At 42.5% G+C, this 16,108-nt stretch overlaps 8 protein-coding genes across 8 annotated transcripts; 5 read left to right on the forward strand and 3 right to left on the reverse strand.

The window, feature by feature from the left end:
- Nucleotides 1–98: 98 nt before the first annotated feature.
- On the reverse strand, nt 99–2,688 carry V1512DRAFT_239619 (uncharacterized protein). The gene is made up of 3 exons (XM_066914207.1): nt 1,744–2,688; nt 1,363–1,694; nt 99–1,315 (listed from the first exon to the last, which is right to left on the reverse strand). The coding sequence occupies exons 1-3, from the start codon at nt 2,383–2,385 to the stop codon at nt 226–228; spliced, it is 2,064 nt and encodes a 687-aa protein (XP_066771218.1). The 5' UTR covers nt 2,386–2,688; the 3' UTR covers nt 99–225.
- A 242-nt stretch (nt 2,689–2,930) lies between these two features.
- V1512DRAFT_271458 (uncharacterized protein) lies at nt 2,931–3,488 on the forward strand (the record flags this gene model as incomplete). The annotated part of the gene is made up of 2 exons (XM_066917645.1): nt 2,931–3,083; nt 3,135–3,488. 2 exons carry the CDS (start codon nt 2,931–2,933, stop codon nt 3,486–3,488), a joined length of 507 nt encoding a protein of 168 aa, XP_066771219.1.
- Nucleotides 3,489–3,928: 440 nt separating this feature from the next.
- On the forward strand, nt 3,929–5,194 carry V1512DRAFT_248148 (TFIIH subunit Tfb4/p34; the record flags this gene model as incomplete). The annotated part of the gene is made up of 4 exons (XM_066914527.1): nt 3,929–3,986; nt 4,034–4,659; nt 4,711–4,969; nt 5,019–5,194. 4 exons carry the CDS (start codon nt 3,929–3,931, stop codon nt 5,192–5,194), a joined length of 1,119 nt encoding a protein of 372 aa, XP_066771220.1.
- A 205-nt stretch (nt 5,195–5,399) lies between these two features.
- Nucleotides 5,400–7,211, forward strand: V1512DRAFT_248149 (Cullin repeat-like-containing domain protein; the record flags this gene model as incomplete). Its single annotated transcript, XM_066914528.1, has 3 exons — nt 5,400–5,585; nt 5,629–6,562; nt 6,607–7,211. 3 exons carry the CDS (start codon nt 5,400–5,402, stop codon nt 7,209–7,211), a joined length of 1,725 nt encoding a protein of 574 aa, XP_066771221.1.
- A 473-nt stretch (nt 7,212–7,684) lies between these two features.
- On the forward strand, nt 7,685–9,969 carry V1512DRAFT_208644 (uncharacterized protein; the record flags this gene model as incomplete). The annotated part of the gene is made up of 3 exons (XM_066913445.1): nt 7,685–8,569; nt 8,617–9,369; nt 9,418–9,969. The coding sequence occupies 3 exons, from the start codon at nt 7,685–7,687 to the stop codon at nt 9,967–9,969; spliced, it is 2,190 nt and encodes a 729-aa protein (XP_066771222.1).
- A 28-nt stretch (nt 9,970–9,997) lies between these two features.
- On the reverse strand, nt 9,998–11,402 carry V1512DRAFT_170106 (ras family-domain-containing protein). The gene is made up of 8 exons (XM_066913118.1): nt 11,161–11,402; nt 11,019–11,044; nt 10,908–10,966; nt 10,829–10,858; nt 10,746–10,781; nt 10,601–10,694; nt 10,276–10,551; nt 9,998–10,229 (listed from the first exon to the last, which is right to left on the reverse strand). The coding sequence occupies exons 1-8, from the start codon at nt 11,202–11,204 to the stop codon at nt 10,168–10,170; spliced, it is 627 nt and encodes a 208-aa protein (XP_066771223.1). The 5' UTR covers nt 11,205–11,402; the 3' UTR covers nt 9,998–10,167.
- A 125-nt stretch (nt 11,403–11,527) lies between these two features.
- On the forward strand, nt 11,528–12,680 carry V1512DRAFT_263741 (uncharacterized protein). The gene has a single exon (XM_066916553.1). It carries the CDS (start codon nt 11,644–11,646, stop codon nt 12,436–12,438), a length of 795 nt encoding a protein of 264 aa, XP_066771224.1. The 5' UTR covers nt 11,528–11,643; the 3' UTR covers nt 12,439–12,680.
- On the reverse strand, nt 12,527–16,101 carry V1512DRAFT_263743 (uncharacterized protein). The gene is made up of 5 exons (XM_066916554.1): nt 15,931–16,101; nt 15,792–15,869; nt 15,558–15,740; nt 15,395–15,511; nt 12,527–15,343 (listed from the first exon to the last, which is right to left on the reverse strand). Exons 1-5 carry the CDS (start codon nt 15,943–15,945, stop codon nt 12,677–12,679), a joined length of 3,060 nt encoding a protein of 1,019 aa, XP_066771225.1. The 5' UTR covers nt 15,946–16,101; the 3' UTR covers nt 12,527–12,676.
- Between the last annotated feature and the right edge of the window lie 7 nt (nt 16,102–16,108).

Below are 16,108 nucleotides of genomic sequence, written 5' to 3' on the forward strand. Positions count from 1 at the left end.
GCTGTTACAAGTTTGACAAAATTGAATTCGCTGTTGATAAGAACATCGATGCAAGCCAATGCTGTTGGTACAAAGCTGGACAAAAGGAAGGCTATTTCCACATAAGCTTTAAATTCGGGTTACATAATCAGAATACAGCGTAAAGTATACAACTACTTTATAAAAGACAGTATATCTGACAATAAAAATTTTACAAATACTAACAAAAGGAAAGTCTAAGGCTTGTCACACAGTCGTGGCACTGCTATTTCCGGGTCCGTTAGGGTCCCCATTAAATGGAGCACCCGGACCATTATAAAACATGGGTGCTGCGCTCATCTTCGCAGCATTTGTGCTAGATAAAGAAATGCATTTTGCGCCGTTATAATCGTATGATGTAGAGTGCTTGAAACCGCTGTTCATATCAGGATCGTCACGCGGTCTGAAGGCAAGGTATGGATGCTGCGGGTAACCAGGATCTTTACCTCCTATGTAAGACGACTTTAGCCTAACAACTTCTTTAGAGCCTCGGTTTGCAGCAGCTGCGCAAGCCAGTCCGTAGAAATCATCAATTTTTTGGGCACGTTTACGAGTCTCACTGGTAGAAATTTTGGACATGAACCTCTTAGATGTCGATGATGTGGCGCCATTTGAAGTTGTTGTGAATTGACGCTCGGCTTCACAGAATGCACACGTGCAGCCATCATATCCAAGTAGATCCGAAGGGAAGTTCTTGCGCCATAACTTGTCTGAAGCACGACCCGACTCTAGAAGTGCGATTGTGGTCGTCGAGTCGTCGTGGTCAATCAATGTACCTAAAAGCACAAAACAGGTTGCTGTGTATGCTGGAGGCGAAAGTTGGAATGTATGCCAGGCAAGATCGACATCAACTGGAGGAGAAAGACTTCTTTCAGGGTTCATCCGCAGTAAATGAAGGAATTTTAGAAGACGATCGATTGACCTATGAATGATTGCCTGTCGAAATGGAGACTTTAGATAAGCTAGCGCGTCCATTGTATCAATAAACCTGCTTTGTCTCGCGACAGCGGAATTTAACTCAACAGCAAATGTACTTGGGTTGTCGTAGTAGCGAACCATCATTCGTCGCAGCGGATATTGATTATCTCGATGAAAAGGGACGTTGAAATCTTTAGCTGAAAGCGTGAATTTATCGTTCATCAAGTTCTTGATCTTTAAACGTAGAGTCTCCATTCCTTCTCCAGTTGCTAAGGTGAGTTGCGTCATTTTGTACGCCTTGCCCAATAGATCGTTGGCAAAACCTGGGTAGGTATTCTGCTCGTTTTGGTCAACACCTAAATAGTCCAATAACGAGCCTCTTTATCAGTTAGTATATCCCCAAATTATCATTATCACAACTCATACTTCATAGGAACGCCTTTGCTAGACAATTGTGCAAAGTCGTCCAAGAACTGGAGAGCTGAAAGACCGTCTTTTGTAATTCTTGTTCCGCAATCTGGACAATAAAGCTCAAACTCTTCCTCTGCCCAGCCATGATGAAAAGCAGCCCACCAGTCTGCTTTTATTCCCTTCTTCCGACAGTTCGGACAAGTAACGACCTTGTAAATATCATCTTCTATGTTTTCATACGCATGTCCGGTCATAGCTTGAAAATACTTCATAGCCTCGACTGGGGGTGAATAGAGATAACTTGAGCCATTACCATGGGAATCAGGTTCTTCTGTGATAATATGGCTCTATAATCAAGTCAATAATACTCGTATAAGAACGAATGCTGTAACGTACTATGGCTAACCATGGAAATGACATGGTTCGAAAGAAACCTTGACGGTTTGAACGGACGCAGTCTTCCCAATAAGCTCGAGGATGTAGCATGTGAACATGCCAGACCAATAGCACGTCAATTGGAGGCAATGTCCCAAGATCAATTGCCCAGGGAATGCCGCCTGTAAATTGTGGTCGCCTGTCGAATTCCTCAGCCGGGTGGGAATTGAACCATACAGTGTAGCGTTCTACAGCCCTAGCAACATATACTTTCCATCGGGTTTCAAATGGTTGAGCTTTCTTGCTTTGGAAAGCTTGGTCAAAAACCTTTGACATGTCGTTCTTATGGTTCTCGTTGTAGATATTAAAAAGTCCGTTGGTATTTGATATTTTGTATCTCAACGCACGAAAAATGCTCAATAGTTGAAGATGCGTGATGACTTCAAATTCAGATGGAATCACATCTTCAGGCAAGACTTTGAACGCTTCATTAGGTAAATCTCTGGCTGCGTAGGCAATTGGCATTTCACCTCTTTGAGCGTCCTTCAGCTTCTCGATAACGTATTTTGATAGGTCATCTTTATTTGTTGTCAGCTGTCTAGTAATAAGTCTATTAAATCCATTGTTCAACACGCAGTCGACAAACTCCCGAGACGTGGCCATTAGAGAAAACCTCCCAGTGTATTTACGCTGCTGGATATGCTCCAAGACTGTTGGAAAGCTTTGATATGCAAGTAAAGCTTATTTATTGAGCTTGGAAAGTTAAAAAAAATAAGCTTGTCTTCCTTAGAAAACTTGACATATGCACCGAGTAGTAGCAGACATGATACATGATTAAATACCAAACCCGGCTTATAAACTTTTACCTCGATTACGTGTGCCGGGCCAAAAATAGCGAATGTAGGCCGAGCCTATTAATGCCGTCTGACTCATCTCAGCCAGGGGATCTCATTGACTGTTATGTGCCTTTTGTTCACTTGATGTAAACGGCGCACTGACTCGTCAGATAACGATAGCAATTGTGCAAAATAGTACCTTGTAATATGGCATATACGCTAAGTATGTTTAGTGCATCACTAGGGCTGGTTTGTCGGGGTTACCCGACAAGGGTTGGGAATAAACCAGGGTTGGGGCATTTTTGGACAAGGTTTTAAACTCGTCCACGTACTTCCTACTTGATCCAAAGTATAGCATATAGTACAGTAGCAATGTGCTTCTTTCTGCTCTCTGCAGACATCATTCTGGTCTTGCTGGCCATTCTGTTTCCTCCTATTCCGGTGTGGATCAAACGTGGTATTTGCTCCGCTGACTCCTTAATTAATATTGCATTATGCATGTTAGGATTCATACCAGGATTATTGGTAAGTGAGGAGTGGCAGAAGTATGATAATCTGGCAACTGATGTTTTACAGCACTCGTGGTACATCATTGCACGATTTCCAGAAGAGCCATTTGTTGATGGTACTGATTTAGAATCTCAGACGGGCCGCAATTCACAGCCACGATTTTCTACGTTTTATACTAGACAACAATTTAACTACTCTCCAGTTCCTCAACAAGATTCCGGTGTATTTGCACCTAACTTGTCGTCACCTTCTGTACCGGATGCTACACACAGTACCCCGGTGTTTGCTTCAGTTCCAGTACAACCGGAGTCTAACGATGCAGGCCCAAGCTCTGAGCCTACTCCACCACCGTACGAAGAGGTTGCGAATGATAATCATAAGGCACCCGAAGATAATAAAGTCCAATCCAACGACTCGTGAAAGCTGTGAAGAAATTATCACAGTTGCGTAGAGCGTTTACTTCTTGTAGCGGCAAAAGTCAGGCATTGGCAACTTGGTAGGACGCTCTATTGAGGATGGCTGTTTCTGTATTATGTATTTTAAAGTATTGGTGCACTGGAGAACGGGTTAAATAATGGTCTATGTGGATGGTCGGCAGATAATTATTGTTTACTTTTGATAAGAGGTATTGTTAGTAAGACATATTGTAGTTTTGGTTAGCAAGTGCAGTGTAAGTTCACGCAACTATAGCGTTCCATATATTTTTGTGGTCGCATATGAGAACTCCCAATCAAGGATCACGTCACTAGAACTACACCACATAGACAAGTTTCTTAAATTGTAGCAAACATAGATTGAGATGTTATTGTATACGGAAACCTTCATCTAAATTTCGGTGGTGGTAATAAATTAATCTCAATATGAACGCAGTTGACGGATCTGCTCATGTCGAGCAAGAGAAGTTCTCGGGTGATCTAGGTATTATTGACTTATTTATGACTTGATTGCAGCTAACGCTTTTGAAGAGGACGAGCTACCATCTTTACTTGTCGTTGTGCTAGATACAAACCCGCTTGGATGGAACGGTCAAATTTCATTGCGGGAAGCTCTGTCATCGCTTCTGATTTTTCTAAACTCGCATCTTTCGCTCAGCCATTCAAACGAAGTTGCTGTGATTGCATCTCACACAAATCGCTTAAAATTTTTATATCCTCGACCTGATAGTGAATCAACAGTTGTGGCGAAAGTATCAGAAGACCACTCGCCTACAGACAGCTCTAATGAAGATCACACCAACGGAAACGGAAACGGATATGGAAATGGAAATGGAAATGGAAATGGAACACACTCTATGAGCGATTTTTCAATGTATCGACAATTTCGTGTTGTTAATGAGAGCGTTTTAAGGGAACTTGATCAGCTACTGCAAGAGACGAAAGCAGAAGATATCGAACGCAATGGCGTGCCATTTGATTCAACAGTAATGTCCGGTGCGCTGAGCGTTGCGTTGTCATATATCAATCGGCTGGCAGGCGGTGTAGATGACGGAGATATGCGAATGAAAGCGCGCGTTTTGGTTGTCAGTGTTTGCGCAGATCTAGCATCTCAATATGTTCCAATAATGAACAGTATATTTGCAGCACAAAAGATGGTGGGTATATGATGTTTGCTAATCACGGATTCATGGCTGACACTGGCATAGAAAGTACCAATTGATGTATGCAAACTGGGCAATGACACTGTATTTTTACAACAGGCAGCAGATACAACAGGCGGTGTATATCTACATCTAGTCAACCCGACGGGCTTGATACAATACCTCATGACGGTGTTTTTACCGGACCGACTCTTACGGAAGTATTTAGTACTGCCTACCCAGTCTGGAATTGACTTCAGAGCTGCATGCTTCTGTCACAAAAGAATAGTCGATATTGGCTATGTCTGCAATATTTGTCTGTCAAGTAAGCGATCCAAGAGTTTGTTACGAATTATTACTAAAAGCCACTCCAGTATTTTGCCAGCCACCAGCAGACGGCAGTTGCGCTGTTTGCGACACAATATTTGATCCTAAGGAGCTTGTAGATCTGTTCAAGCAACCCGTTGTTTATGTTCCTGGTGCCAAAAAGAAGATCAAGAAGAAAAAGAAGAATGATTCTGACTTTACGCCGACTCCAGGACCTTCATGACTATAAAATTTACTAAATTTCTTGTACATATATAATCCTAATATAGAGCACCTGTCTTGTATATTTCGTAGTACAGAAAACCTGACTATACTATGCGGCTCATCAAGGACGTCATTTGGTTTTAAGCCTATTAGCGTGGCTCTGCCGTTCTAGCTAAGCAACATCTTTTCAAATAAATCGGCGGGGAAAGATATTACACGGCGCTATGGACTCTCGAGAAAAAGAAATGGATTCTGTTCGCTCACATAGAAAGCGACGCGGTACTATCAGCAACGCGCCGCCAACAGCCTCTTCGAATAACCGCGCAGCCCGAGAATCAATCATTCCTTCCATGTCTAGTAGTGCACACCGGAAAGGTTCTACTACAGTTGACAGCCATCAACATGATAAAGTAAGAAACGTATTTGCTCTAGTATGCATTGGCTTACGGTTAGGTGGGTAAATTGTTAAAGCGCTACTCGACAGCGCGATTTCCTTCAACTGGTTTCGGTGGCTCAATGGGCAAAAAGAAAGGTGACAATGAAAAAAGTAGAAATGATTATTCAATACCGGAGGATGTGCCACTGATTCTCGAAACTTCGTATTCTTCCATCACAGCAAGACAGCGACAGGATCCCCGGGCTCCAGCTCCTCACCCTCCGACGAAGCAGCCAACTTTGCCGTCTGTGCCATCTCAAACAGCAAAAACTGTACCTGTTTTAGACCGTGCGCCATCTTTACAATCAATTCCAGGTTTAGATGAGAATAATTATACAGTTGCAGTGAAAGACTTCCAAGATGCATCGTTTGATCCGCAGAAATATGTTCAATCCCATCTTGCGGATTCTGCAGACTACCAGCTTCGCGATTACCTTGAAAACTTGAAGCGTACAGATGGCCAAATAATCAAAGATATGCAGAGAAATCTTTTCAACAGTTACAGCCAATTTGTTCAGATATCATCCGAAATAACTACGTTGGAGCAAGAGATCCGTGACACCCGCAATATGATGAATGAGTTGTCAATAATGGTTACCGTTATGAACTCTAAGGACAAAGACAGTAACCCAAATGGGACTAAGGATGGCAGCAATGCAGATTATGTCGACTTGCCACTGCTGAGACGAGAGGCTGCTCGTCGAGCCGATGGGTCGTGGATCAGCAATTCTGACAGCATTACTAGCAACCCCCTTTTGCCTTCGACATCAAATGCTGAGAGTGTGCATCGTGACATATTGCGGTCCTTGTCGTCTGCTTCTACCAATGCTAAAAATGGAATATTAGTGGATCCATCCAAGGGGCAGGCTATTATAGATGACCAGCTGACAGAGCTGGACGGTATGATTGCTCATCGGAATATTGAAGACGCGGTGACGTTGATTGAAAAGTGTACGTCAATGTACTATTCTCTGCTCTGATGCTAATAAAGATAGTGAAAGTCTCAGTGGACAAAGGTGACATAGATTATGAGCTGCAAGACCGAATTGATCAAATATATGACATCTTGTCTTATGATTTGCGCTCGGAGTTTACAGGTCGTAAAAGGCTGGTGTATATAATTCGCATTCTAATACGTCTCGGTTTGGAGCGAGATGCCCGTGTCGCTTTTCTTCATGCTCGGAGCAAAATTATACAAACCCGAATAGGCGAGCTTCACAAAAATCCTGACGATATTCCGTTTTATATTACCCAGTTGGCGACTATTACTTTTACTTTGACGCGAGCCACAATTGAAATATACCAAGAGTGCTTTAAGGCTTACCATATGAGCTCCAGCTTGGTAGATTGGGTTCGCAAGCAGGTAGAGGGTTATGCGAGCTTGTTTAGTTTGACAATGGAGCCGTTCGATTTTCAGTCTGAGCAGTTTATAAGGTCTGCTGCTGCTACGAAAGCACAGGCTGATCAGCTTGTCCAGATTGGAATGACTATGAATCATATATTGAAGAATGTTGTTGAACACCGTACCGCTCTGGTACAAACCGTTGGAACGGCTTCTAAATCCACTACCATTAGCACTTCAACACCATTAAAGTATTGAACGCTAGAGTTTTACCAAAATCTATCACGACAGGCGCAAAATCTTATATTTGTACATATGTTCACTATGGTGTCGTTTATTGGATGGTTTATATTTCATAGGAGTTTTAAAAGGGTCTATATTTTATTTTATCAACTGTTAAATATAGAGTGTTTGGCATTTACCATTTTGGGTTAGTTTCAGTGACGAAGGGGTTGATTAAATTCAGGGTCGCGGGGGGTTCGAACGGATCAGCCTCACGCCGCACATAAATTCTGATTGAAGAACCTCATCTCCATGTTTAGACTACCCAACTCTTCGGCACCACGTTGCACGAACATGCAATTGGTGGCATATCATATTGCCAAATACGGTAAAATGATTATACTTTGACCGTTTAGTGATGTCTAAGTAATCAGCATCTCTCTGTATATAATCCTGCCTCTGTTCTGTTCTGTTTCTGTGTATACTGTATCTGCCATTCTGATCAATTAATGAGTTCAAATACTCCCCCACCTCAATTTACAGAAACTCCTAGGTACTCCCAAATTTTAGGAATTTCTTCCTCGTCAGCTACTGTCTTACGTCCGCTTCATCCTGTACAATGGTCAGACATACATCCGAGAGACTTTTTAAACACTCCACCTTCAGGTTTTCCAAATAACGGAGGATCTGAGCCTTATTTGAGTACAAAAAGTCGTTTATCTCAAGTGTGGCTGAACAGATGGACAATTGTGTGTATTCTCGTCCTCGTGAAATTGCTCCTCTTTACAAACTCTCTCCACAGCAGCTTGGAATCGGCTCGAATAAATGCACATACCGCATGTCAAAGTATAGAGATTGCTGGATCTGGCCTTGTTTCTATGCCGCACTATGTGTCAAAGGCTTCAAACGAGCTAATCGCACAAGGTATTGAAGCTTCAGTTGATGCTTTGGTTGCCACGCTTGAGCTGCTAGTCGTTGGGGTTGAAGAGATTACAGTGTTTACTGTCAATTTGGTTACCGGCACTTATGTTTGCTTACTGACCATGGCTGTCACCGGAAGTGTTTCTGTAGTTTTGAATGCGACGGAATCTATCATCTCATGGGTGAACGAGACGCTTCACTCAATAATAATAGAGATTGATTCCGAAGTTGACTCGTTCAACAGTGCATTGAAAAACGTTGAAGGGGCTGTAGAAAACATTGGAGGATTTTTTACGGGATCAAATCCAAGTTGGCCAACGCTGTCTATCCCTGGTCTTGGTGCACTTACAAATCTTACCATACCTGGAGAGATTAACGACAAGCTTAATGACGTAGAGAGACACTTGCCTAATTTTGAAGACGTGCAGAACGCAACTTTTTCTGCCATTAGAGAGCCATTCCAGAAGCTTAGGGTAATTAGTTGTGCTATTTAATGTTATGAATCTGCTAACTTATTTAGAATGTCATCAATTCGTCATTGGCGGACTATCAATTTGACAGATCTCTTTTGAAAGTTACAAGCAAAGACACTATTAATGTATGCTCGGAAGACAGCAGTATTGACGACTTCTTTGATGAACTTGTTTCGGTCGTCGCTACTATGCTCAAGACCGCAGTCGTTGCCGCATGTGTTATCGGTGTTCTTGCTATGGTTCCAATGGGTTATCTTGACTTTCTTCATTGGAAGAAACTGCGTAAGAATATCTATATTTTGTCTCGTACGCTGAGCCGTACAGACAAAGATCTTGATCCGATTGATAGCTTTGATGTGGCAGTCCACCCATTACCCCAATCTTTAGGATTATATGTCACTCGCCCAGTAAAGTCGATGCGAAATCGTGCACTCATTCGATGGGTAATTGCATATATCACTTATCCTCCTGCCATGTTTGGTTTGACTTTGGGGGTCACAAGCCTTATAGCCGCCTCAATCCAAATTCACATCTTGAACGCTCTACGGGAAAGGACTCCTGAGCTTGCATCAAATGTCGGTAACATGACAAATCTGATTGCAAGCACTGTGCAGAGTAAAGCTATTAGCTGGGCAGATCAAACGAATATTGCGTTGGCGAATGTCGAGGTTGAAACCAATGAGGACTTGTTTGGCTGGGTTACAGATGCTACTTCTAGTGTTAACAACACGCTAAATACCTTTGTGGACGAAATGATGGGCGCTCTTAATGATGTGTTTGGAGGCACGCCTTTGTACACTGTAAGTTGCGATTTTTCCGTGCAACTGTATGTTACTAACGCTTTTTAGCCTATCAAGGATGTTTTGGATTGTTTACTGCTTTTGAAAATTCGAGGTATTCAGCATGGCTTAACATGGGCGCACGATAATGCACATGTCAGCTTTCCTAGAGTGGGCGAGGACGTCATTACAAGTGCTTTGTTACTGCCATCAAACTCAACAAATCCAAATATTGCATCCAATCGACAAAACAGCGCCACACTCGATAGCAAGACTTTGGACGACTTAAGTTACAGCACAGCTGACACCGTCGAAACCACATTGATTAAGGTTGAAGAAGCGTTTGCCAAATCTATCGCTCTCGAGCTATACCTTGCGGGAGGTTTGATTGGGCTATGGGGTTTTGTGGTGCTGATTGCTTTGTTGTGGCTTGCGTTTGCAAAATACAGCGACCGTCGAAATCGTGCAAAAAAAAACATGGAAGAGAAAGCGCGGAACGATCCTGATGATTTTGAGAGTATTACGGTACCAAGACCGCTGCATTTACCGACACTAGTTGCTGAGAGGGCACGACGAACGCCCGACTGGGTCCCAAATGATTATAAACTTTTCCCAAAGTAAAACCAAATACAATGAATTTAGAAAAAGGTAAAATCGCAGAGCTCTACGTTTCGCAAAAAGTAACAAGTACGTCGTATCTAATCCACACAATACTGTCACGTGCAATATGAAAGTAGATATAAAAGGAAATGACTTTGCGTTAAGCGGCATCAAAATCTATATGATGTTGTTTTTCTTTTTCCCTCATACTAGGCATATTCAACAAGCGCATCCTTGGTCTTCAACCTGTTTATGGCTCGGGTCGATGGTGATATCAATCACTGTTCACTGTTAGAGAGCCACTACTAGGCTTAAAAATAAACTTACTTTGTGACTGATTTGCTTCCTCCATTGAATTTTCCATGCCAGGTAATGCCTGTGCTATCCTCCGAAACAGAGTCTTCACATTGTGACCTGCCTTTGCACTTGTTTCGATGAACATAACCTTAAATTCTTTTGCCTTCTTTTCGCCTTCTTCTGCAGTGACTTGACGCTTATCGTTCAAGTCTGTCTTGTTGCCAACTAGCACAATAATAACATCTGTTCCACGTTCTGCTCGTACGTCATCAATCCATTTTGTTGTGTTGACAAACGAGTTTCGGTCTGAATTAAAAGGTCAATAATGTCAGTTACAAATATGCAAATGGCTTACTTGTCACATCGTAAACCACGACAGCAACTGTAGAATCGCGAATGTATGATGGAATTAAACTTCTGAATCGCTCTTGTCCTGCTGTATCCCATAACTAGACCCTATTATTACTACTCAAAATAATTCCCAAGCTAGAGTTGCGCACCTGCAATCTAACAGTACGATCTTCTAAATACATTGTCTGTTGAATGTTAGCAATCAGCTTACTATTCTATACTGACGGTTTACCTTTGACAAAAAGTCGATGCCAATAGTGGCCTACTTCATTTAGTTTCTTATGCATTTCAACAAGAATATTTGAACGCACGGCATATTGAGAGTCAAACGAATCATACATAAATCGCGTTATCAATGATGTTTTTCCGACTATAGAAATGTCAATATCGACCTAAGCAAACTCAACCACAAAGTGCCATACCGCTTTGTTCTCCTAGAAATACCAGTCTATAAAATCACATTAGCATCTGTAAACGCCAAAAACATTGAAAAGATACAATAACCAGTCAAATGACTGTACAGAAACAATGGGCAGTGATGCTTCGACTAACAACGCAACTTACTTGTACTTCTTCATAGGATTCGAAAAAGAAGCTGGTGCAGCCATCCTTATGACACGGCCTATTCCGAAAAGCTAAAATGAATATAAGACCAAATTCTTGCGTGTATTTTGATATAATCAACCACTTGTACTGTCGTGGCGGCTCTTAAGTGCCCTGGCAGCGGTAATTCCCCTGTCGCTGGTGATCGTACGGTAAGGTTTGGATCTAACCATTTTAAGGTTGAACTGAACTGTGACCGTTACTCTGCAGTTACCGCATGTGCGCCTGTAATGTGCTGCATTTATGTAGAAACTTTATTGAACTTATTCCCCTAACCCGATTTGATTCAGGATCGCTTTGCGATGACCTTACAAAATATTTGGACGTAGAACGTATTGTGGGCTGGTACACTAGAGTACTGTCGTTTGCTCTTATATTACTAAATTTATAATACACTAGATATCTGTGACTAGTTGTGGAAAGCTAAAAGTTTATAGGCCGACTATGGTAGAGGGATCAAATGGATCATTAGGCACATCACAACGAGCATCATGTGTATCATGTCAAAAAAACAATCCCTCTTATAAGTGTCCTGCTTGTTTGGCACCATACTGTAGTGTTGCATGTTTTGCTTCTCATAAGCAACGCTCGTCTTGTAAAGGTATGAAAGACATTTCAGATGCGGTTTTGCGGTACATCCCGCGCAACGAATTGATTGGGAGTCGCGGATACTCAGAGTTCGGAAACGACAATCATAACGTTGAAGGAGACGACAACGAGTCTGAAGAGTCACGAAAAAGACAGCTGTTGGGAGACAGAGACTACAATTTTCTGAGTTTACTGGAGCGACGAGTTGAAGTACAGAGAAATGTCGTTCAAGACGTAATCAGGCGTGGGTCGAAACGAGCTCGAAGTCGAGGATCTAGAGGTAGAGGGCGAAACAGAGGCGGTCTTACAAGCAATAGCACACGCCAGAATAGTCACACTGCTGGTTCCGATGTGCAGCTGCAAACTAAAATTGAGAGTGCATCAGAAGATACGGATGCCAGTTCTGACGACAACACCAGCAGCAGTAGTAGTGGCAGCAGTAGCAGTGGCAATTCAGATGTTACTGTGGGACAGAAATTTACTGAGAATGAAAGTGGTGGCCACGTCCGAGTAGTGACCGGTGAAATAAATGAAGACATGGTGACTAAAAACAAAAATCAAGCTCCATCAAAAGTAGGAAACGAAGAAAGCAAGCCTATTGGTGAAACTCAGACGACAGAATTGGTCCAGTCTGTCGCTGAAGACGGTTAGAAGCTGGCACTAACCGAGAATGTATGAGCTGGAATATTTCTTTATACAAGAGTTTGCATAGAACTACGAGATGGGAACAATTTGCACACCCGGAAGCTTTACTTTAGTATCTATGTACTGTGAACGATCTGATACCAATTGGACTTACGATCCAACCTCTATTTGAGAGGATTTGTAAAATTTAGATACTAGCATACATTGTAAAAAAATGCCACTAAAATGCATTTCGACGCCCAAATTACTCGACCAGGAAATCAACTTGCTCCATCACTCCTCTTCCAAAATAGTCACTTATAACTTTGAATTTGTCATCGCTGTCTCTTAATGTCTCCTTAAACGCCTCGTGTCTGTCAGCCATGTCGTCTTGAGCACGTCTGATTGCACGAATGGTTGCGTTATTTGGAGCGCATTGAGGACACTCGCTGTCTTCGTTGACCTCGTTCAAACATCGTCGATGGTATGAGTGCTTGCACATGAAATGAACAGTTGGCAAATCGAGCGCAGCGCCACAGCTAGCACATCTAGTGGACTGGAATACTCGTGGCTCTGTCTCAAGCTCATGGATTTCATCCATTTTGGCTTTGGTCTCGACTCTGTAAGACTCTGTTAGCTTCAGGTTAGTGTCGATCTCTTTCTTCTCCCTCTCAATAATCTCAGAAAGATAGTTCTTCACAACTCCAACCGTAGCAACTGCATTAACACTCAAAGCTTGAATCACTTGAAGTGGCGCCATAATTCCTTCTGACTCAATTTTCTTCAACACTTGCGATAGCTCTTCAGATGCAATGTCCATGACTTCAGGAGACGATGTGAAATAAGACAAGGCAAGAGGATACAGTTCTGGCTCTTCGTCTCCATACTTATGCAGAGTGTTAATTGCACCAACCGTGTCATTAACAGCAATGCATGATCGGAAGATATCGATATACAAGCTTTCGCGCTCGCGAACTAAAATACCGCCTTCTTTGTATGAGTAAAGGTGTGACAACAGAAGAACGTTTGACTGATCAATCGGCATGTTCACGCCTGTAATTAGTCCCTTGCTTTTCTCTTCCCACTTCGTTTTTTCAACTTCTGTAGTGCTCGCTTCTGCGCGCTGAAGGTACATCTCAAATAACGTTGTATACAGATCTGACTCGTCACTCGTGCTCCCGCCAACCACACGGTGGTGAGCAATGCACGCTTCCAAAAACACAATGAATTCTTCTGGCTGATCGACAAAAATAGCGAACACCGTCCGCGGCTTAGGAACATTGTAATCTGAGACTGATTCTGACGCGTACAAAGTTGAAGACTCCATTGGAACCTGCGCATTTGATATGGATGCACCGCCAGCAACAGCATTAGACAACTTCCCAACATTATTGGTGATCGCACTCATAATTGTAGGAGCGCCATCCACAGTATTTCCGGACATCACCGACGGTGGTCTGCTTCCAGTCATGTAAGGAATAAAGTTTTTGTAGTTTGTGATCCCAAGAAGAGCTGAAGCGGCACTTTGCTGTTCTCCAGCCAACACTGCCGCCGCCGCTGCTGCTGCTGCTGCTGCTGGATCAAAGTCCGATATATTTGGAATTTTTCGTGGTGTATACCGGCCAGTGAAATAGTCAATGAAAAGGGTAGTTGTTTCTTTGGCAACGTACTGTAATAACAAGCTACCATATCGGGTCAGGTTGTAATACATATCTTCCGGTGGCAAGCTTTGAATAAACCGTAGACCAGACTTATAATCACCAAGATCTTGCAAAGTAATATCCACCACCAAATCGTTTTGGCCATGCTTCTCGGCAAGGTACGCAGCTTGCTGAAAATATCCGCCCTGTCTGCACATCTGAATTGCTGTGTCCAAATCAAACTTTAGGTTTTCTCCCTCAGATTTAATAAAAGTTTCCAATTTCTCAGTATCTTTCAGCTTCGCATAACAGTTTAAAAGCAAAGTCGTATGGTCAGCAGTTGCAATACCCCGATTGTGAAGCTCTTCAAGGTATGATGTCAAATTGTATATTCGTTGGGAATCCAGATATTTTCTGATTACCTGAGAAACCTCTCCGCTTGTAATGGCCTTAGTGTATTGCACCATGGCTTCGTCATAATCGCCCCTATCATACAAGAAATCGCCCCATCTTTTGTAAATGCCGAGTATCCGCTTTTCATTCGCACCAGCATTAGTTGCGAGCGCCAGGGCAAGATTATACAGATTTCGCTGATACAATATTTGAAGTTTGGCTTGCAGGTCTCGTTCCTGGTGCCTGTAAAGCTGTCCATCACCGCCGAGAACATACAAGTCACCCCACTCCGAAAAAACCGCTTTGATACCGTCCACAAATTGTCCAGAATAAGCAACAAACTTGTTGTCAGTGTCGAGAATCGTAAACTTGGTGGTGTCAAATGGGTCATCTGTAGTTGGTACGCTACCGACAAATCTTCGAATAGTACTTTGCGCATTTGCGTCAGTCGGTGCTGATGAAGGTGACCCGATAGCTAAATATGATTTGTATACAAAAAGACTGGTTTTCGGTCCTTCATACATGTAACAAGGGCCACGACTGTAAGGTGTATATGTATAGATTCCATCTTCTCGCGCAACTAGAATTTCTCCACTAGCTTTTTTAAATGCCATACAACCTGCACTGCAGCCTTTGTCTTCTAAAAGACGAGCCGGATGATACTGGTTCTTGCCGCTGGTAAACATAGTGAGAATACGCCCTGTCGTAGCAATATAAAGCAGTGACGTTTTGTTGGCATCATAAAACGCCAATCCAGTCACTGACTCCGGACTCTCAAACACAACCTTTTGTTTGATACCTTTATCATGCAAGAGATCACCCCTTACCAAAATGATAGTTCCAGTCGCAAGCCCAACTGCTACTGATGTAAAATCATCGGACACAGCAAACGCAGTAATCTATGCAATGTTCAGCATAAATTCAAAAGCATTGTCCAAAAACTTGCTTACCTCGGACACTTTCTTCATGTGAATATTGATTGACGTATTACATTTTGGCCCATTTGATTTCTTGTCTGGCTTGTCGAGCGACCATATTCTAATCTGTGGCTCAGATAGTTCCGACTCCTTTGGCCAATCAGAATAAAGCTGTTAAATGCAAAATATGACTTACAGCTACAGTAACAAGATTGGGACTACCGTCCTGTTGGACCATATATGTAATTGCCCCAGCATTATCATGTGCGACAAACGAGACCTGTAGTTTGAGAGATTTGGACACAATCTTAACCACACCTCGATTTGTTGCAAGATATAAAGAGCCTGAACCTGCACACACTGCGCTTACATTTGAATCCTTATTGTTATGTCAATTCTATAAGTTTTCGACTAATATGCATATGCATACCGAGTACAGTGGACCGTCGTCGTCAGCAACTGCAGGGTCTCTAATAGGTAGGGAATCAAAAAATGTAAATTGTCGCCACTGTAGAACATTAGTACCACTGAAATCCTCCTAATTTCTATTGTGTAAAGAATTAGCATACCGCTGCCAGAGCCATTGTTAAAGAACTTAGCAATTGAAACGCTTCTTTCGTGGGTTTACCGCGGCAAGCAACAATCTGAATCCAATAAATCTGAACAATTGCACTTCAACCTCAAAGCGCTTCTTGTATCTGTAAATGTCCTTACGCAATTTGATATACGTTCTCGTACTCTTATTCC

Source organism: Lipomyces arxii (assembly GCF_038497795.1).
Source record: "Lipomyces arxii strain Phaff 12-163 unplaced genomic scaffold V1512scaffold_9, whole genome shotgun sequence".
NCBI classification, from domain to species: Eukaryota; Fungi; Ascomycota; class Lipomycetes; order Lipomycetales; family Lipomycetaceae; genus Lipomyces; species Lipomyces arxii.